Source organism: Salvia hispanica, chromosome 2, assembly GCF_023119035.1.
Source record: "Salvia hispanica cultivar TCC Black 2014 chromosome 2, UniMelb_Shisp_WGS_1.0, whole genome shotgun sequence".
NCBI lineage: Eukaryota > Viridiplantae > Streptophyta > Magnoliopsida > Lamiales > Lamiaceae > Salvia > Salvia hispanica.
Window position 1 is genome coordinate 30,898,396 of NC_062966.1, and position 20,408 is coordinate 30,918,803.

The following is a 20,408-nucleotide window of genomic DNA, read 5'->3' on the forward strand; positions in this document are numbered from 1 at the left end:
AACACTAAACAAGTACATTACATTACATGGAGTAATTCTTTTTGATCTTAAAAAATCAGAAATTAAAAAATAATCATAAGGGGTACTCAAATTTTTTCAGGTTAGATCGAATAATCAACACTAACGGAAAAGAATGCCAATCAACCAATTTTGAATAAATTAAATACCATTGCATAATTAGTATTCAGTGAGTGGATTTAAATTTGAAATAGATGTATTTTCCATGGCTAAATTTTCTTCCGAATTCAAGTTTAAAAGGCTCCACACGTGTCCCACCACCCCTTGCATTATAGAGGTTTCCCTCTCTCTATCTCTCTCTATATCTTCATAGCACTGGCAAATGCAATGCACTCTTCTTCTGGTGGGGGCCTTCAAACCATCTCTATCTAAGCCAGCATCATCATTATCTTCAATCTTTTAGTAAGTCTTTCTTGTTTTACTTCACATATTTTTTTTAAACTAAACCCATTTTCAGTAATTTTTTATTTTATTTCAAAGTTAGCTTAAAACTCCATTTGCATGAACGAAATTATCATAAAAAATCCCATCTTTTTGGCATTTTCACAGACCCTTTTCTGTTATCTTTTGGAAAGGTTATACTTTTTGAATATTATAAAGTAAAAAAAAAGCATACTTTCTGCACATTCTGATCGTCTTGCATTGCATTATGATTCATTCAACTTTTCATCTCTTTCTGCATTCGGGTGATGATTATTAAGGTATTGAATTTCAGTACTTTCCAGAAGTAACAGAAACTGACAATTATTGCTGTAATAAAAGATCTTTTATGGATAATTGTTGGTGTCCTAAAACATAGCACATGGGCTTGTTTTGATTGGCTGCAGCCTCCTACCATCTCCTTGTCTGAATTCATTACAACTTTCTTGTTTTGCAGCTAGTCTACGCAAGCATAATCTGTCCATTTTTGCCTCAAATGTTGTATGTATAGTTGTATCTGGGGTAGCCTTCCTATTGATATTGGGTTGTTGTGGAGCATCAATGGGTGAATCTTTGGTTGAAAGGCCAACTTTGGAGAAGAAGGTATGCTGATTTTTCCCTTTACAAAGTTGGTTTAGTCCAATTTATTTGGATTTTTTGCTCTGATTGTTTGTTCTGTTATGTGGCAATAGATTCTTAAAATATTTCTCCTTGTTTGGCATCTTGTTGGGGGAAGTGGTGTGCTTTTGATTTTTGTTAGGTTCTTGAATTTAGTATTCTTACACATGTTGCAATAGTCAATAGTTTCTTGAAATGTTACTCATAGTTTGGTGTTTTCACACACATGTTGCATTGATTATTGAAATGTTACTCATAATTTGGTAGATTTATGGTTCTTGAAATTGTTGTTTAATGGTTAGTTTTGATTTGATCAGCTAGATTCTTGAATAAAGTTTTTGACTATTGTATTCTTGAATATGTTGCAAAGATTCTTGAACAAAGTTGATCTGTTTCTGACACACACAGATGGATGAGTCCTTTAAGCCTAGTGGTGGACTGGATGTGTCTATTTCATTTGGTAGATTTGAGAATGATGTTCTCTCTTGGGAGAAATGGTCGTCATTTTCACCGAATAGGTATTTGGAGGAGGTCGGGAGTCTATCGAATCCCGGATCAGTAGCTCAGAAGAAGGCCTATTTTGAGGCTCACTACAAGAGAATTGCTTCTAGGAAAGCTGAGGAATTGGAGGAGGAAAAGTCCATAGTCCCTGCTGCTCGTAGCTTAGATGAGTGGAGCAATGATGATTTTGTGGAGGGTTCGTGTGGGATCGATGCAGAACTAGGTCTGTCCAACGGTGATAGATCAGTTGAGGTGGCTGCAGAGGCAGAGTTTGCATCTACTAATGCAACTTCTGCCAATGCATCAAAAAAAGATGACGATAGTTTAGATTCTAGTAAGGAGGAATCCACGTTGGATGTTTTCGTAGATGGGATTAGGGAAAGAGACCGTGCTGATGTTGGAGTCGAGAGTGAGGGGTGTTTGGCTGACGAAGGTAAGGAAGAGTTTAACCGTGAGGCAGTCGAGCTTGGACCTAATGCCACTGTAGAAGCTGCTTCGCCTGAGGTGGAGAAGCCTCCGAGAAAGAAAAATGGTGCAAAGGAATTAACTCCTAAGTCGAATGTAGCTCGGAAGGTAAAAACTAGAACTCTTTTACTGCACAAATTTAACACTGATGTTCATCTGTTGAGTTTTTTAGTTAATTCTTTCTGTTTTTGAAGGCGAATTCGACTAAAAGGGACACAAACTCGAGTAGGGTTCAGGCGAAGCCTTTGCCATCTTCGACTCCTAGGAATTTCAAGGCAGCGCCAGTGTCCACTCCCACATCCGCTTCACAGCCCTTGATGAAGAGAGCAAATGGATCACAGGTGACTAAAAGCGTGAGAGGAGCTTCCAAGTCGTTGCACACGTCTCTTATATTGGATCCGAGATCTTTTCCTGCTCAATCCATGACTAGGAGGTCACTGATGGTGGAGAAGATGGGGGATAAGGACATCATCAGACGAGCATTCAAGACTTTCCAGAATCGCGTGGATGGATCTTGCAACGAGGGCAAATCCAGCACTGTGAAGAAGGTGAGCCACATAGTGTTGAAATAGTGATTTCTTGATCTCTTTGGTGCCTATTGGTGTAGAAAGTGTTGAATTTTTATTATGTTATATCCTTTGCAGGTGACATCTACTCCTTCGGAGGCGAGGGTCTCGACTCCTCCCATTCGTAGAACGAGGGATGATGCTGAAAAGGCGTCTGCTCGAAGGAATCAAGCTGGAACAAGATCAAAACCTTCTGAGACCAGGTGAGTTATGGTTTTATAGTAATGGTTTGGTGTCGAGAAACAGGTAATGTGAGGTTGATTGGGTTCGTATATAGCAGATCGTATAGAGGTAGTCTGGTGATGGATAAGAAAAACACGAACATATCTGCTGCCTCGTCTAGCATTAGCTTCAGAAGCCATGACAGAGCTGAGAAAAGGAAAGAGGTATATCTTGATCTTACCTTCTTTTCTAGTGCTGTTTTATCGTGTTTTTCTGCGTGCAACGCTGGTGTTGGATGCTCGTTGGAGTAATTTTAGTGAAGTTATCGCAGTTTTTGAAGGATTTGGAGGTGAAATCAGTGGCCAAAGCAGCAGAAAATGCTCAACTTAGTGCAAAATCAAAGGTACTAATTCTGTAAATATGTTGTTTGTTTGTGCGAGTTATTTGAGAAGAATAATAAATGTTTCAAATTGTTTCACCATTAATCAAAGTGATGCTTATCTACAAATGAAGTGTGATAACTGAAAGAGGCAAATCTGATTTAGGAAGAAAAGGATTCTGAGCTTAGAAGATTGAGAAAGAGCCTCAATTTCAAGGCCAAGCCTCTGCCTTCCTTCTATAAGGATCGGACGAAAGCACACCTCGAAAAGGTACGTGTCTTATATCAGACCACATTTCCCGACAACGAGATTCAACAGCAACTAATGAAACTGGCTTGAAATTGTAGGATCCTCGCAACAAGGAGCTCCACTAGCAACTAAAGAATTCGTGCCACATGTCCGGTGACATGGAGCTTACTCCAGAAGCATCAGGCTCTTTGCTAGCTGAAAAATTATGGCAATTTTTGGAAGGTGTGTGAAGCTGCATAGGATTGTAACATGTGATAGCCATTTAAACTGCAGTGGTAACTTTTTTTTTTATCGATTTATTGTTTGAAAGATTCGTATGTATATATAGTACTAGTATTAGTACGTTTTTATGTGATCACATTTGTTATTAGTTGTGAATTTTTCAGAATGGAAATTTTATGCTAGTATTAGTGTGCCATAATTTTTTGTGATGAGATATCAACTTTTTGTGATGTAAACATTATTAGTGGATAACAATAGAACAAAAAAAGTAACCTATAATTTCAAACTATTGATCCGATTTTCCTTTCTTTCATGCTTATTGGATTTTCTTGACTTTTGCTCATATGATCACATTCTGTATGTTTTGTGTGACTTAACATTTAAACTAACACTGATATCTACATAAATTTTTTTCATTTTGGAGAGAGAATTTCTATGTAATTATGATCGTATACTACATCTATAAATATATAATAGAGGAGTTTTGGGAATAATCTATCTATAAATATATTAAAGGGGAGTTTTGGAAATAATTACATGAATACCATTAATAATATAATTTTTTTTTCTCAATATACTTACTATATTATTAAATTTAAATATCAAGTTATGTAACCTAAATGAAATGTTAATACTATGACTCTTCATTTTTTTTTATGATTAACTACCCACTAATGATATTCATTGTCACTTACCCACTAACCTATTAACTTTGGAATTTAGAGCATCTCCAATGGGCGGACTTCCTCGACGCCCTTCCCGTCGCCCTTCCCAAATACACCTCCTGCCACGTCATAAGGACTTCCCACTGCACAATTCGCCATTCCCGCGTGGACTTCCCGCAATTAAAAAAAATTCATAAATTCACAAATATTCTATTTACGTTTCGGAATTAAAATTTCGACACGAATTCAGACGGGAAAAATGCAACAACTTCATTAATTAAAAAAAATACATAGTCATTAAAAAAAATGACCCAAGCTTCAAAAAATGTGACCCCTGGCTCACTCCTCGTCCTCCACGTTGTCCCCGTCGCCAGTGCCGTTGCCGTCGTCTCCGCCGCCAATGCCGCTGCCGTCGTCCCCGCCACCAGTCTCGGCGCCATCATCTCCAATGGGTGGCATCCCCAAATCAGGTTGTCATCATCTCGTCCCCGCCAGTCTCGGCGTCGGATTGTGTCGATGACATCCTTTAACATCCTCTTGTAGATAGGATCGGTCGTGTTATACCACCTATGTTTGTATCAGGTTAGCCATTTGCTGCGCGCGGGCGATATTGTTGTACTCTGGAGGGGCCTCCGAATGGACCTCGTCGGTCCCGGTGGCGCTTCCCCTTGCCATCCGCTGCGCAGTCTTTTGCCCAATCGAGCGACGACGGCGGCGGGAAGACAATTGAGGGGTCGGGATCACTGCCTCGGCTTCGGGGAGCTCGTGCGAACCGGCACTGCTGCTGTACTCGCCGGAAGCGCTGATCTTCGTCCGCTTCGGCCAGCCCACTTCAACCCCCGCACTAAACTTTTGGGAATTCTTCACCACGAGAAAAGACCTCCCAATGCTCGAATTCACGGAACTTCAACGCCCTGTCAGGGTATTGCTGCATGGCACAGATCTTCACATTCTCCTCGGACATACCGCTGGTTGCCTGGCGGAGGTTGTTTTGGTAGAGGTCGGCAAATCGACTAAGCTTAGGCATCAATCGCTCCCATTGTTTCCGGCATTGCTCGGACTGTGAGGCTTCCCATTAGCTGGTTTCCATTTGAGGTAGCCTTGACTAATGCGAAACCACTTTCTGTCGTTATGCTGGTTATTCCCGATGTAAGGATCCTCGACTACACTGATCCAGGCCTTTTCAAGCGCGACGTTTTCCGCCACGGACCAGACGGTCCTCCTTCTCGTCTCCTCCACATCCTCCTCGGCCGCTGTCCCTGCCTCAGTTGGAGTCTCCCTGATCGGAGATAGCCCCAACTCCTCAAAAGAAAAAGTGTCGATGCCCTCGATGCCAGTGAACTGAGTATTCAGAGGAGTACTCTGGGGGGGGATCACTAGACCATAAACCCATATATAGGCGATAGACCTTGTCCACAGGTGTTTGGGGGCCCCTGCTACCCCCCCCCCCAATGGCAGTGCATGAGCTGCATCATACTGGGCTTTAGATTTAGAGAGAGAAACTTGTTAACACAAGTGGTGCGAATGTAATGAAGTTCAACGAGCTGTATATATAGAGTTTTTTTTAAAAAAATAAAAATGTTGGACGTCCGCGCCTCGCCACAATGGCAGACGTCCGCCCACCCTTCCACCTGGCCTTCCCGCGACGGTCGCGGTCTTCCGGTGTCCTCACCGGACGTCTGCGTCCTCCCCTCCGTGCCTCAATGGCGCCCTTCCCGTGAAGACTTCCCGAAAGCCTCTCCGAAGGGCGACGGGAAGTCCGCCATTAGAGATGCTCTTATAAAGAGTTTTTCTTTTAATACCGCTACTCTTAATGGTTGATCATCAATCGTGTTGTTTACGCTGCTCTTAGAAGTAGAAGACAAAAACAACTGCCTTCTGTTGTCATGAACCGTGTGGTTCTGTTGAAGACCAAGAAACACATATTGTGTTAGTAGCTATCCCGGAGGCATTGATCACAAAGGTTAGTGGTGAAAGCATTGAGATATGGATTCACCTCTGTTCGCATATTGTGAAGTGTAGAATGTATAATTTTTCATGTAGTGCTTTGTATGAATATTAGGTTGGTGGCACTCTTTTTCATTTGTCTTTCCTGGACGTGGTATGGGTGGTAGCAGCTACACGGGAAGTAGGCGATGCGGGACAAACTATTAGGGTATGCAACCAATTTTTTTTTCCGGCTAAATGCATGCATATTGATATCGCTCGTATATTCCATGCTATTTTGCTGTATTTTTGTTGATGATTTTGATAGATTTGGCTATCTTCTAATATATATTTATACATTATTTTTATTGACATGTGCTTGTGATTGATCTTTTGTAGTGTAGATCTAAAAGTGATTTAAATGATATGTGATTTGTGTGCAGTTTTTGGTTTATACACTTATTTAGTTATATGAGTTTTTATTGGTACAATAAATTGCAATTGTATAAATTTGTGCTTTTAGAACTTGAAATAATAATATTGTTTCTCATTCGGTATATGTGTCTTTTTTTTCTTTGCTTGATTTTATATTTTTTAATAATTATTTTTTATTTTATGTATTTATGATTTCAAATTTCATACAATGATATATTTATAAATTTATAAAATCATTTTACAGTATAAAATAAGTTTTAAATAAAAGAAAATGGGTTGTGCATCGCACGTGGGGTGATACTAGTTATAATTAACATTGCACACATTCTATATGAAATTAAAATTTTGAATTAAATAAAAATCATTTCTAAAAATGTCTTTACTTTCCTAAAAATCTGTATTAAGATTTCAATTTAATCCTTGAATTCGAGCTTGGCCAAACATAGAGCTCTTGAGTCGTTCCACGTCGGATAGTTTCACAGGCTTCACTATGAACTCTTTGGCACCCTCTTCCAAACATCTACACACAAATTTAACATTAAATATATCAATTAGTACTTTATTGAAAACCATTTTTCCAATTCACAAATGTGATTAGATTATATACAAAGGTGTCACATAAGAAATGAATGAGAAAAACAATTTTAAACGACCTAAAGCAAAGAAGAGAGGAAGTTGTTTTCCTACTAATTTATGGACCATGGTTGCACCAAACATTTTAATTAATTAATTAATCTTTTCACACTTTGCCAAAAGGATATGACGCCCATATTCAGTGATTTTGACACATTGGAGTATTTTTTTTTTTAATAAAGAAATCCAAAACAATTTTTAATAGCTAATTAAACAACTTTGAGAATTACACTAATTAAACTAGTTTAGTTAGGGAGATAATTACCTGTCAATCCGAGCCACAACGTTCTCTGATGACATGATCACTACTGGTGTTTCTCTAAAAGTGGAGGAACCCTGTTCGGAAAATGCATACATTATCCCGTGTTTCAATTGAAACATAATTGGACCAATTAAATTAAATAAATCTCTCACCGACCACCTATAGAGCCAATAATAATAAATAAGTTAAAGAAATTAATTTAATTTATTAATTAATTAACTAACCTTTATCTTTTTCAGCAACTCAAAGCCGGTCATTCCAGGCATGCAATAGTCTGTAATAATCAGATCCACTTTTATCTCCTAAAAAACAAAATAAAATTAGTCAACACCACCCACATAAACAAAATCATTAACAAAACAAATCATATTTTTTTCCAAGTTACATTATAATTAGCAGAGCCTTCCTCTTCATGTAGACCTAAATACTGCAAAGCTCTTCTCCCACTATCAACTGACGTCACTGTAAAAATCTCAAAATTATTTAAAAAAAATCACCATAATTTAGGAATAAAAATTATTCAAGAAAACTCTTTCTATTAATCTTACCTTTGCAAGAAGTGATTCTTAGCAACCTTTCAATGACTTTCCTATCAACAAGACTGTCATCAACGGCAAGAACATGAACTTCTTTTGAATCCAAACATGATGAAAACTCACAATTTTGGGCCATTTTCGAAAATAAAATTTGCAAAACCCAAAATATGTGCAAAGAATCTTCAAGCTTATTTGCACGTTATATAAGAAGTATTGGAAGTTGGAACAAGAAAAGAACAAAACAGAAAACGTGAAGTGGATGAAGGAAAAGTATGAGTCAATACATATAAAGAGTGAAGATTTTGTGTGTATATATTATGCAAGAAAATTTCAAAATAAAATCTTGTGAAAATCTGTTTTTGTAGTGTATGAAATTGAAAAGTATACGGCTGAGATTCTGGAATCATTATTATGGCTTTGGTTGATCCGATTTTCCATATCACAAGAGACTTTTTTCAGATTTTTGTCTAAACTCTATCTTTTTAGGATTGTTTTAGTAATATTTAATTCGCTCGACATATATTACTAAATGTGTCAAAAATAATGTGACCGGATTAATTTGATACCTCTTCAATGAATTGTGTTAATTATATTAGATGCACGATTTTTAAAATATGAAATAAGAGATTGCATTATTCAAATCAAAGTGTACAATATCTAGAAGATTATGAGATTTATTGTTTGTTTTGTGTACGTAGTATGAAACGTGTGTGGATCGATGTACTATAATGTATTGTGTTAATTTCAATGTTAAATTAGCATTTATGGAAGTACTATATTCAAAATATTTACCTTTGAAATCAATGATTCTAACTAATATATTCGTCTCTATATTATAAAATAAAATTATCTAAGTTACTCAATGTAATATAATAATTGAAGGAAAAATTTCGAGGGAAAAGTCACAAGTTTGAAATTAATACACCGACTTAATTCTTTAAATTTAAGTCTACTGTAGTTCTGTAAATATCTTTTAGTCGAATATCACAAGACTCACAAATGTATGCCGAAACTTAAATGTTATCAATTAAAAAATGATATCTTTGCAGTTATTCTTTTTAGCATAAACAATACCGCCCACACATTCGATAACCAATCAAAACACAAAAAGGGACAGTTTTTTAATACTATATATTGTTATCATATAGGGTAAAGAAAATAAAATAATGGAGGATCAATTAGGAATAGGTTAACCAATTTGTTACCACCCTACTTCTAGCTCTACTTTATTTTCATAATCAACTTAATTTGTTGCAAGATAGATATTTGGCGTGCTGAGATATACTTGGATGATTTAGATTTGGTGTATAGCATCTAAAGATTTTGTATTAATTACTAGCTAATTATCAATGCTATTTTTAACCAACTATCGTACATTATATAACAACGCATCCTAATAGAGATTGGATAATCAATTTCAAATGCAAGTTTATATCAACATTTTCTTTTTTAATCACAAATTCGAATTGAAATGTTTCTATAAATAAGAAAGATAAAAGAGATGGGTAAAGAATATGACGAGGGTCCGAACAAGATCTTTAAAGGTCCCATAAATAATTTGCTTTATATTGAAATAAAACAAAACAAAGGTTGCCTTTATTTAAACAAGATTTTATGCCCATACACTGATCTGCGCATGCTCATCAATGAGAGGCGGCGGAGAAGCGGTGGTCCAAAGGGTTGGGATGAATAGTGGGGACGGCGCCGCCCTCCCTCCCATTATTTCTTGTGCTTCATTTTCTTTTTCTATTCTAGCTTAAGAAAATTTGTGATATTTGCTTTGGATTATAACGTAGAATTTGGATTTCGAATTTATATTTATGCAATGACAACATTTCCCGCTTATTTTGGATGTAATTATCTAAATAGAGTTTGATAACAAAATGCACATCATAATTCTTAACACTCTCCGTAGAATAGCCTTAATATTTGGGCTAGTTTTCTCTCACCCTTGAAAGTTCAAGTATTAACACAGAGGAAAGTCCCTAGATTCACCAATGAATATTTTTGGTCTAACGAAATAATACACCCATAATAAAGGACCTCAACTAGGGATTAGTGAAATATTCGTAATTCGTATAATTGAACCCTAAATTTTAAAGGGATATTAGTCTCCAAAAATTATACTCTTTTTGTCTAGTTTTGATATTTTTCACGAACTTTAATTGGCTTAAAATGTCACAAACTTTACATTCTACGTGTTATTTTCCATTTCGAACAAGAAACATTTATGATATTTGGACCACCTTTTAAGCAGAAGGTTCGTGGCAAGTAGGATAAAAAAAAGCACATAGAAAGCCACGTTGATTTAATTGTATCAAGCAGGATAAAAAAATCATGTATATTAGTCGATTATGGTGATGGACTGGCCATAGGTAAAATAATAAATGGAATGTAAAATTTATGATATTTTAAATCAATTTTTGAACTTTGTAGAAAATATAAGAATTACACCAAAGTTCATACTTTAAGAACCAATATCTCAATTCTAAAGTATTAAGATAGTAATTAAATTAAAATGTACCAACAATAAGGACCACAATTAGAGATGGGTGAAATAACTAAAATTCGAATAACCGAGTAAGTTCAAAGTCCAAATTAATTTAACATATAAATTTTTAATTAAATAACATATTTTATTCAAGGAATTTATTGGAATATTTATCACAACATATACTCCATACAAAAATAAAAAAATAGGAGTAATTGAAATGATGTTTTTTTTTTGGATATTTCAGATTTAGTTATAAAATTCTGTATATTCAAATTCGGATTTCAAACATTTCGCTGGAGTTCAAGTTTATATTCTCTCAAAAATCAAATTTTCCTATGATTAGGCAAAAATCACATCTGAAAATTGAATGTTGAGCCCAGACACAATGTGAAAGACACAAGTTCGAAACAATTTGTTTCATAACACATCCAACTCTAGAAGTTGATTGAATGGACTGAAATACTAGTATGCTTTGAGTTCGAAACATTGGATTTGGAATTAGAAATGGATTGCAACTAAGGGTAATGACGAAATAATAACCAGGTAAGGTTCGAGCCATGTTCCGGGGTCGGATACCCAATTTTTCAAGTCATATCTGCAGTTTCCGGGTTTCGAATACCCAATTTTTTAAGTCATATCCGCGGATACCCAATTTGACAAACCACGTGTAACTGAAATGCACCGCAGAGGATCCCCATCCACCATTAATTATATGTAACTGACAATTAACCAGTTCCAATTGAGTCAACACTATACAACTTTAATCACGATATACATAGAATATTGCAACCCTGAATTATAAAGGAAGTACTGTAGAATTCTGGTAGATTTAAACTCGAATCCAATCCTATTGAAAGTTGAAACTGTAGGTCCAGCACAAAATGTGCGCGCACACAAAAAAATTACTAGTAATTCGCAGCAACAAATCTGAATTCAATTCTAACAGATGATTACACTAAAATATGCCAACAATTTTGGATTAATGCAACAAATCTGAAACAAAATCATAGCACAAGGAAAAGTCAACAAATGGATGGAATTAGAAACACCACCTGCAACTGCAATATTAGGGCAAAATTCTCCCCCTATTTCTTCTGGAACAGCTTGCTTTTGTTGTACTTGAGTTTAATCCAATTGACGCCGACGGTTGCCCCCTCCTTCACTTTCTTCGCCGCTACCTTGGTCTTCTCATACCCCACCGCCGCCACAACCTTAGTTTTCTCGTATCCGGTGGCGGTCACTTCCTTGGTCTTCACGAAACTCTCGCTCAACTTCTTTGACAGCTTCGGACCTCCGTCGCCTCCCGCGGCGTTGCTTCCGCTCCATGAATTTCCGTTGGACGCCATCGGATTTTTTTTTCTAGGGCGAAAAAGAGGGGAAAATCAGTTTGGTGGTTCTAGAAGATTCGAGGAGTATTCTCGATTTGGAAGACGGAGGAGAATTCTGCACCTCGAGAATTTGCCTATGAATATTTGATTCCGAATTTCGGATAAGTTTTGCGATTTTAGGCTTTTAAATCTAGAGAGAGAGAGCGTGTCGTGTGCGGCACGAACAAATCATGAGCACCTCAACTCTACCATCAATTTTTTAAATTACTTATTTAATGGTTAAATTACAATTTATTAGTGACACCAAAAATCAAAATATCTTTGAAATTTCATTATCACCATTTTTTATTTTAATATATGGAATTTTTACAATAAAGAAATGTTTAGATGTCAATATTGGGTTACATCGTGATCGTGGAATAATTTTCCAAAGGAGAAATTGGAATCTAAAGATAATATTTTCCAACGTGTAAGAATATTAATTATTCTCGAATATTAGATTTCATTTCATAAACAGTAGATTTTGTTTATTTGGATTTTCTAACCTTCATTAAGTCCTAAAATTTATAACTTAGAAAATTACCACCCCTCTTTAGCAATTTTTGAGCGCGTATAGTTAATTATGTTGATTTTGCAATTGCATTTTTTAATCAAGAAATCAATGTACAAAAAGAAAACTCATGTAACAATAGAAATGTAACTATACTTGAAAAACAAGAAAGTATTGAAACCATGTACAAAATCAATCAAATGAATCCAAAATGAAAAGCTATAATACCATGCCCAAATTAATTAGTTCTTGCTTGTTGTCTTTTGATACTTATTTTTGATCCAATGAATCCCGGCGGCGGCTCCCGTCTTGACCTTCTTAACACCGGTGGAGGCGGCGGCCTTGGTCTTGCCGGTGAATTTGGAAGCAGCGCTGCCAGAGTTTGTGTTGGCGGTGGGATAGCTGTAGAGTGGCTCCGGATCCCATTGATCGGCCCATGATGTCTCGTAAGAGGTGTTCGATGCCATTCTTGGAGAGAGGGATGATGATTTTGAGATGAGATTATGAATTTGTGAGGGTGGAATACGACTTATATACATGAGACAAAAGTAGAGAGGGGGCGCTAAGCTAATTTTAGGCTTCTAGAAAATGCAGGGGCTTTGAATATGTTGCTGCTATATTGAATTTTGGTGTTCTCATTGATTAGTCAATATGTGTAGCCGTGGATAATTATTGTATATTTACACGTAGGGAGATAGAGACTTATTTTATTATGCATTTGATAATGATAAGTAAGCTTCCATGAAAGGATTATGTGAGCGTGTTTCCGCCGTCTAATGTGAACGATTTTTGGTGTGAATATTATCCTCTTGAGATAAAATTGACGGATTAGAAATGGTTATTAAGAAAGAATGTTTTTCATTTATGATGAAAGTTATATGATACACGAATGAAAATGGCCAGTTATCAAAGTTTCATTCGATATTGTAAGTCGTGGGAAGGCCAATCCATTTCGACTTTATAACCCACATTATCCATGAGAGTTTGAAAATTGGTTAAACTAAATATGAAAACAAGGTCGATCTTTGACCATAAATCCTGATTTATTTAATCACGTAATTATTTAAGTTTTCGTCCATTTTCGGCAGGTACAACACTCAAAAGCATAAGGACTGAAATGCCAATATTAAAAAGATTTATAGAATGATCTAGAAGAGTTCAACCAGGATTTGTTCTACATGCCCTTTGGAAAAATGGAATGTTATAAATTTGACCAATGATCAAGCTAGAATATCGTCTCCCAACAGGATAACAATTTTATTCCCTTGGAAATATATTTTTAATACAGAAAAGTTGGGATATTAGTTTAGTGAATAGCTCCTATATTTGAAGGGTTCACATTCAAAATTTGTAATCTTATAGAATTACGGCTCGATTAGCTAGCAATAGCAATTTAAATCGAAGTAGTTCGAAATTTGATGGCTTACTCATTGACATTCTAGGTGTGACTATTGATATATCATATGAAAACAAATCCTAGCCATCATAGGAAATATATTAGGCCTAAAATAGATTAGGCTCCGTATTCCTACAAATAATAATAGAGATTAATGTTGATAATAGGAAAGATGTTATTGTTATATAATCAAAAAATAATTTTACGTAAGAATTATGGATGAATCAATATGTCTATTATAAATCGAAAAGTATAATTGCTCAACTCTACCCGCAGAGTGTTTGGGTGTGCATGTGTTTTATTAGGTAAGTCTATTTATAATTTATTTGCCAAATGGGTAACATTTAGGCTCACTTCACTAGTGGTTTTAATTCAATGTTCATAGAATTTTCAATGAATATTTGATTCATAATGGAATAAATTCTGCGCAATATGGACATATTTTTGGGCCATAAAAAACTGCTTAAAATAAATACTTTGAAGTCAAAAATCAAGTCCAATTCATAAATGAAATTGGGCTCAAGTTCTGGACATCGACAATTTCAATTCTTGAGTGAACTTGGGCTTTGGTTTTATACTTTCAATAGCAGATTCATAAGTTGGAGACCCATCACATAATCAAAACATGAAGAAAAATTCAAAAACAACAAATTTCCTAAAGATAAAAACACAATTCTTGTATCATAATTCATTGATTGCATTTACTTCTCCAAGTACATATTTAACACTTCATTATCACGAGTTTTGTATATAACATACAATATTCTCTATAAAAAAATATAACTGCCATCATCCCGCTATTAGTAACCTATACGAACTGGTCGTCTATAATAATAAAGTTGGGTATCATGGTAAAGTTGTAAAATCCACTAAAGTTAGCTACTACTAACTTTTTTGTGTCACAAAGTTTCATTTTGTAGACTAGGTCATTTATAACATGAAGGGATAAGTAGTTTTTAATTTTTATCATATATATTTGGCGATTCAAGTCCAAATTTAAATCGATACAAACATCAATACAGTTGTGCGTGACGCACAAATTTAGTTTAGGTAGGGGACCATATTACAAGATTGCAATGTTTGTGACTTAGATTATAGCTCGGCTTGGTCAAGTTGTTGAGTAAGTGAAACTATCTCCAGGAATAGTAAGCCCAAATTAGTTTGGACCATATTGAAAATGTCAAAAAAGCAAACCCAATTTGCATATAATAAAATCCATTTTCACTAATTAGTATACGTACTCCTAGAAATTAATTTTGCAATATGTCGTTGTTTATAGTACTAATTGATATCAATAATGGGGTAAATATTTATCAGTATCGATTAATTATTTCCCATAGACAAATATAGGATAAATAGTACTGAAAATATCTATGTATTAAAACAAAGAAAACACATCAACTTTTCAATATCTTAAATCCTAAAAAAAGCATCGCAATCAATTGGTTGTGAGGCTGTAAAGTAATTTAGATAGTGTGCTGCATTATTTTCCTTTCATATTCCATGAAGTAAGGCTACTTTTTCGGCCGAAGGTAGCCATTGTGATTAACTAGTCCACCATATTTGGTATTCTTTTGGACTTATTATTTCAGAAAATTAGAAAATGGTTATTCAAACGGAACCTTCCATGGCCTTTTTAGTTTCAAGAATTGGACCACATCATATCATAACAAAATTCCTTATTGAATGGAGTGGTTGGACCGTCGGGGCGCGTCTGTTGGAGTGCAAACCACGCCACATCGGAAAATAAGTAAATTTGCAAGTAATATATAAACGATTCTACAGTTCAATTAGCTAGTATGAGATTTTTTAATCGGAGAATAATATAAAAACAAAACAGTGAAAACGGACAATATCATACTAATCTTAAGTTCGAACCACAGATATATTTTAGGTCGAGTTTAATTGAACGTCGATTATATATTAATTCACAAATTAAAATTTAAATAAAAAAAATAAAGTTCATCGTGGTTTTGCAATCTATTTTATTGATAAGTAGTATTTTACTGTAGTTATTGATTGGATTATTCAGAATGATATTAATTCATCATTCAATGTCTTTTTAGTAGGAAACAATTGCCCCCTTTAATTTTGCCTGCTACTGTAGGCTTACGTGAGTTTTCATAACTACAAAGAGCCATGTTTCCTTCCACTAAACATAAAATTAAAAGAAAAATTAACGATTATCTATATCTGTTCGTGCTGCTATCAATTTCTGCACTTTAAATTTAATTTATATGTCATGTCACCTCATCAATTTGCACTTACATTATATTTTTTCTTAATTTCTACGAATTGTAATTGTTGAAATTATTTCATATATAAATCAAACTTTATCCACAATATGTAGCATCGGCCCCGGGCTTACATCACAAGGACAATTTATTTATTTTTAAAAAATAATTGCCAAAGATACCAAACCCAAATCTGATGCTTCTAATTTATTTATCCAACAATTATAAATTAATTAAGAAATATGTGATCCTAAATTGTTAAATTCAAAACCAAAATGTTGGACAAGTAAATTCTAAGGCGGTCCGACAACACATTAACTACAAGAAACAGAAAACTACTTTATTTAATTACTATTAACTAATCTAGAATTATCACCAAAGATCTCAATTATTCCTAGGGATATTTTAAAAGGAAAAGATTAACTAGCATGGTTAAATTCTCAAACTTAAAATGGTAATTATAAAGAACTAGTGGTAGGGTCAAGGTCTAACACATGTAATGGCTAACTCATTGCCAATTTAATGTGAACAAGATAGAAGAGTAATAAAAAATTATTTATCTCATCAGTATTAAATTTAAATAAGGTTAAAGTAGAATCCAGTGCTTTCATGGAACCTCTGATTTTTTCCCTCGTGAAGGTATGGTTATAGGGTTATTAGTTATAGTAAGAATTAGGGTTAAAGTCGAATATGAATAACTAAATTATCAAAGAATATTCTTTTTACCAACGTCTGACTATATTTACTAAATAAATTTGTTCCCCTAGCTAGTCAGGCTTGCAAAATGCACAACTCAGCCTACAATTTAAATTATGATATCAATTCAAATAATAATTAAAATGTTATGAATCTTGTATACCAGCATATTGTTATAGGAATAGTTAATGCAATCGTGTTCCACTCTTAGTGATTTTCATTATTTAGTAGTACTATACTCAAGGCTATTCGATAATACTCCATAGAGTAAAATACAAAATTTCTATAATAGTGAAATCAAACCGTTAATATATATGCTTTGTAGTAGTAGTATTTAACTATAGTACAATTATTATCATTTTATCAGCGTTGAACGTGAGGGTGTATCTTCTCATACGTTTTCTTCTGGAGTAAAATTAAAATAATACAAAAAAATACGAAAATGAACCAACTAAAAGGAACAACCCTACACAAAAGTAAAGCAAAAAGGTTCGCTAACATGCGCCTTGATTCACAACAAGTTGAAGAAATCTATGGAGTACTTTATAAACTTGATGTTTGAATTCATTTTTTCACCTCTCATAACATCACATTCCCCCAACAAAATTTCCCTCAAATTAATCCCTACGCTTCTCCCTCGAAATACAAACAAAATATCAGAAATTATGGGTAGATTTGTCCCATGCCCAATGCCTTGCAATTGCGACAAACACAAAGATTCTCAAATATATCAAACCACCCATATTTCCGACTCCTCATCTTCCAATTCATCCCTTACTTCCCAACTAAGCCTCCCTTCCGTCCCTTCCCTTGAACACGTCGCTGTCGCCAACCACCAATGCCTAGCCACCCTCAAGGGCCACTCCTCCTACATATTCTCCCTCGCCCTCGCCGGGAAATACCTCTTTAGCGGCTCCTCCAACGGAGAAATTCGCGCATCCCCCTCCCACGGCGGAGCCAGTATGTACACCGCTGCCCAGACGGGCTCCGCCGTGAAATCCACCACCTTCATAAATGGCAAGTTGATCACCGCCCACGCGGACCACAAGATCCGCGTGTGGCGGATCAAAGACCATGACACTAATGTGTCAGCAAATGTCACATCAAACAGTAATTCATCAGTTTCAGCTATTGCCAAGCTGAAACTGACAGCCACACTCCCCACCGGTGTGGACCGCTGCATGCGGTTATTCTCGGCGGGGAGCTACGTGGAGGTCCACCGCCACCGGAGGCAGACGTGGGTCCACCACGTCGACGCGGTGGCGGCCCTGGCGGCCTCCGCGGACGGCGCCTTCCTCTACTCTGTGTCGTGGGACCGGAGCATGAAGGTGTGGCGGAGCACCGACTTCCGGTGCGTGGAGTCGGTGCAGGCCGCCCACGACGACGCGATCAACGCGGTCGCGGCGTCCGTCGACGGCAGCGTCTACACCGGCTCCGCCGACCGGCTGATCAAGGTGTGGCGGCGCCGCGACGGAGAGTCGCGGCACTCGCTGATCGCGACGCTGGAGAAGCATAGATCCGCCGTGAATGCGGTGGCGCTGAGCACCGATGGGAGCATGCTCTACTCCGGCGCCTGCGATCGGTCGATCGTGGTGTGGGAGAAGGGGAGAGGTGGCGGAATGGCGGTGGCGGGGGCGCTGAGGGGGCATAGGAAGGCGATTCTGTGTTTGGCGGTGGTGGCGGAGGTGTTGTGCAGTGGATCGGCGGATAAGAGTGTGAGAGTGTGGAGGAGAGGGAGTGGAAATAGCTATTCTTGCCTGGCGGTATTGGAAGGGCACAAATGTCCGGTGAAATGTTTAGTGGCGCGTTTGGATCGGAGGTGTAGTGAGGTTGATAAGAAAAGAGATGGGGATGAGTTAGGGAATAGTTACCTTGTTTATAGTGGTGGATTGGATTTTGATATTAAGGTTTGGAAAATTTGGGTTCCTTTGTAAATTTTATTGGTAGGGACTAGGGAGGGAATATTTTTGTAAATATATATACAGAGAGTGAAAATTTAGGCGCTTTTGAAATCTTTTTTTTTTTGAGATTCTTTGTATGATGTTTTTGGTTTAGGGATTTGAGAGTTGATTGTGTAGTTTGAGACTTTGAGGCTTGTAATTTGGGATTATTATTTAAATAGTGTTTTCATTCCTTATGTTATATGGAGTGTTATTATAAGAACGCAAATTGATTATAGGTTTCTCTATATTTATTGAAACTAATTTAGGTGATGACATGCTTTAACGTAGATGAATTATTGAAGAGTATCTCGGAATGAACAATCAATTAATTAAACCAGAAGATCAAATATTTCCGTTTCTGAATATAAATAAAATGGTGATTGAGTGATAATGACACATTAATTACCACGGTTAAATTCAGTTTTTCTAATAATTGAACCATTAAAAAAATCTTTTAGAATCGATATTAATGGATTGCTATTGGTCGTTTGATTACATCAACTGGCTCTGTATTTAGCTGACAAAAGAAAACCTTATTGGAAAGTAGACCACTTAATAAAACTCAAAATCCAACAATCTAACTAGTGCATTGGATATATATACATAATTAATCATTTGTAAACACTTTCAAGTTTTAATGTAGCCTTATTTCACAAATGATAAATCCATTTTGTTCATTTAAAATAAAACTACTTTATTTTTTTGGAGCTTTCTAATTACTTTTTCAAATCAATTCCACTTGGATCTCGTGGCAATAGTAGTCAGCTTAAATCAGTAGAATTGATATGATATCTGGCATTAAATTAATTCCTACCTTCTTAGATTTTATTCAGTTAATTAATTCAATTTGGTTGCCAACATAGCGTATCACAAGTCACCACTATCCACTACTGCATATTAAATTATTCACACATATGTCATCTTTTTTTTTACGCGTATTTAATCTCCGAAATATATTGCATTTTATTAAGATATCCATTGTAGTATGGGAGACAAAAGACAAATTCATGAAATTAAATTAATCCCATATTATTAGGATAATTAACGTTTCTTTACATTGTGGGACTCGTGTTATCGGGTTAATGTAGCCACGCGAAAAAAAAGTATGGTAGTTAAAAAGTCCCTTGATAAAAGTCCATTATATATACTGCCTAATCTATTATCTAGCTATTAATTTTATTTGTTAAGGGCCTAATTGCGTCATCAATTTAACCTTAAGTACTTTTATATCTAAAGAATAATTGACGTTGCGTTGATGTTGGACTATTTTTGGTAGGCAAAAAGTAAATCATGGTTTCATGGGAAAGGAACAATTGCAATATTTAATTTTAAATAGTATGCAAGTAATTATTTTTTCAATATAAATTGTGTCAAGAATTTGACTTCTTCATACCTAATTTAATTAATTTGTGGTATTTTCTCACTCATTGTGATTATCTTTAGGAAACGGTCAATAGTCATAACTTTCCTTGTATGGGCTCATAACGATTGCCCATATTCAAAATAATTATAGCCCATTACATAAGGCCCAATACTCCACAGAAGGCCCAATTGTTAATTTTTGAATTCGTCGAAAGTAATTAGTCAAGCTGGAGACAATTAAACAGATTAGTCACATGGAATCGATCTTATACAGAATAATTTCGAAGTACGGAAAAATATCAGCTTAATTTTTCAATTACTCGTGAATATTAATATATTATCAATAA

At 35.7% G+C, this 20,408-nt stretch overlaps 3 protein-coding genes across 6 annotated transcripts; 2 read left to right on the plus strand and 1 right to left on the minus strand.

Moving 5' to 3' along the window:
- The first annotated feature begins 310 nt into the window (after positions 1-310).
- Positions 311-3,783, plus strand: LOC125204309 (protein WVD2-like 7). Of its 4 annotated transcripts, none has more exons than XM_048102918.1 (9): positions 311-420; positions 896-1,041; positions 1,465-2,130; positions 2,217-2,570; positions 2,667-2,791; positions 2,866-2,974; positions 3,082-3,153; positions 3,296-3,400; positions 3,478-3,783. In XM_048102918.1, the coding sequence occupies exons 2-9, from the start codon at positions 1,000-1,002 to the stop codon at positions 3,502-3,504; spliced, it is 1,500 nt and encodes a 499-aa protein (XP_047958875.1). In that variant the 5' UTR covers positions 311-420; positions 896-999; the 3' UTR covers positions 3,505-3,783. The 4 variants fall into 4 exon arrangements, with proteins under 4 accessions (XP_047958875.1, XP_047958877.1, XP_047958874.1 ...); XM_048102917.1 differs by lacking the exon at positions 311-420 and adding an exon at positions 594-719; XM_048102919.1 differs by lacking the exon at positions 311-420 and adding an exon at positions 595-719 and having other exon boundaries at positions 2,869-2,974.
- Positions 3,784-6,917: 3,134 nt separating this feature from the next.
- Positions 6,918-8,364, minus strand: LOC125208099 (two-component response regulator ARR4-like). Its single transcript, XM_048107655.1, has 5 exons — positions 8,071-8,364; positions 7,908-7,984; positions 7,747-7,824; positions 7,526-7,596; positions 6,918-7,147 (listed from the first exon to the last, which is right to left on the minus strand). The coding sequence occupies exons 1-5, from the start codon at positions 8,192-8,194 to the stop codon at positions 7,036-7,038; spliced, it is 462 nt and encodes a 153-aa protein (XP_047963612.1). The 5' UTR covers positions 8,195-8,364; the 3' UTR covers positions 6,918-7,035.
- An 8,984-nt stretch (positions 8,365-17,348) lies between these two features.
- On the plus strand, positions 17,349-18,898 carry LOC125204453 (protein JINGUBANG-like). Its single transcript, XM_048103116.1, has one exon. It carries the CDS (start codon positions 17,422-17,424, stop codon positions 18,688-18,690), a length of 1,269 nt encoding a protein of 422 aa, XP_047959073.1. The 5' UTR covers positions 17,349-17,421; the 3' UTR covers positions 18,691-18,898.
- Positions 18,899-20,408: the final 1,510 nt, after the last annotated feature.

Excerpts from the sequence above, each read along its gene's own strand:
- LOC125204309 (XM_048102918.1), top strand. The coding sequence starts at position 1,000 with ATGGGTGAATCTTTGGTTGAAAGGCCAACTTTGGAGAAGAAG. Across the intron at positions 1,042-1,464 it reads GGCCAACTTTGGAGAAGAAG|ATGGATGAGTCCTTTAAGCC; the intron begins GTATGCTGATTT and ends TGACACACACAG. Across the intron at positions 2,571-2,666 it reads AATCCAGCACTGTGAAGAAG|GTGACATCTACTCCTTCGGA; the intron begins GTGAGCCACATA and ends TATCCTTTGCAG.
- LOC125208099 (XM_048107655.1), bottom strand. The coding sequence starts at position 8,194 with ATGGCCCAAAATTGTGAGTTTTCATCATGTTTGGATTCAAAAGAAGTT. Across the intron at positions 7,985-8,070 it reads AAGAATCACTTCTTGCAAAG|TGACGTCAGTTGATAGTGGG; the intron begins GTAAGATTAATA and ends AGATTTTTACAG. Across the intron at positions 7,597-7,746 it reads AGTTGCTGAAAAAGATAAAG|GGTTCCTCCACTTTTAGAGA; the intron begins GTTAGTTAATTA and ends TTTTCCGAACAG.
- LOC125204453 (XM_048103116.1), top strand. The coding sequence starts at position 17,422 with ATGGGTAGATTTGTCCCATGCCCAATGCCTTGCAATTGCGACAAACAC.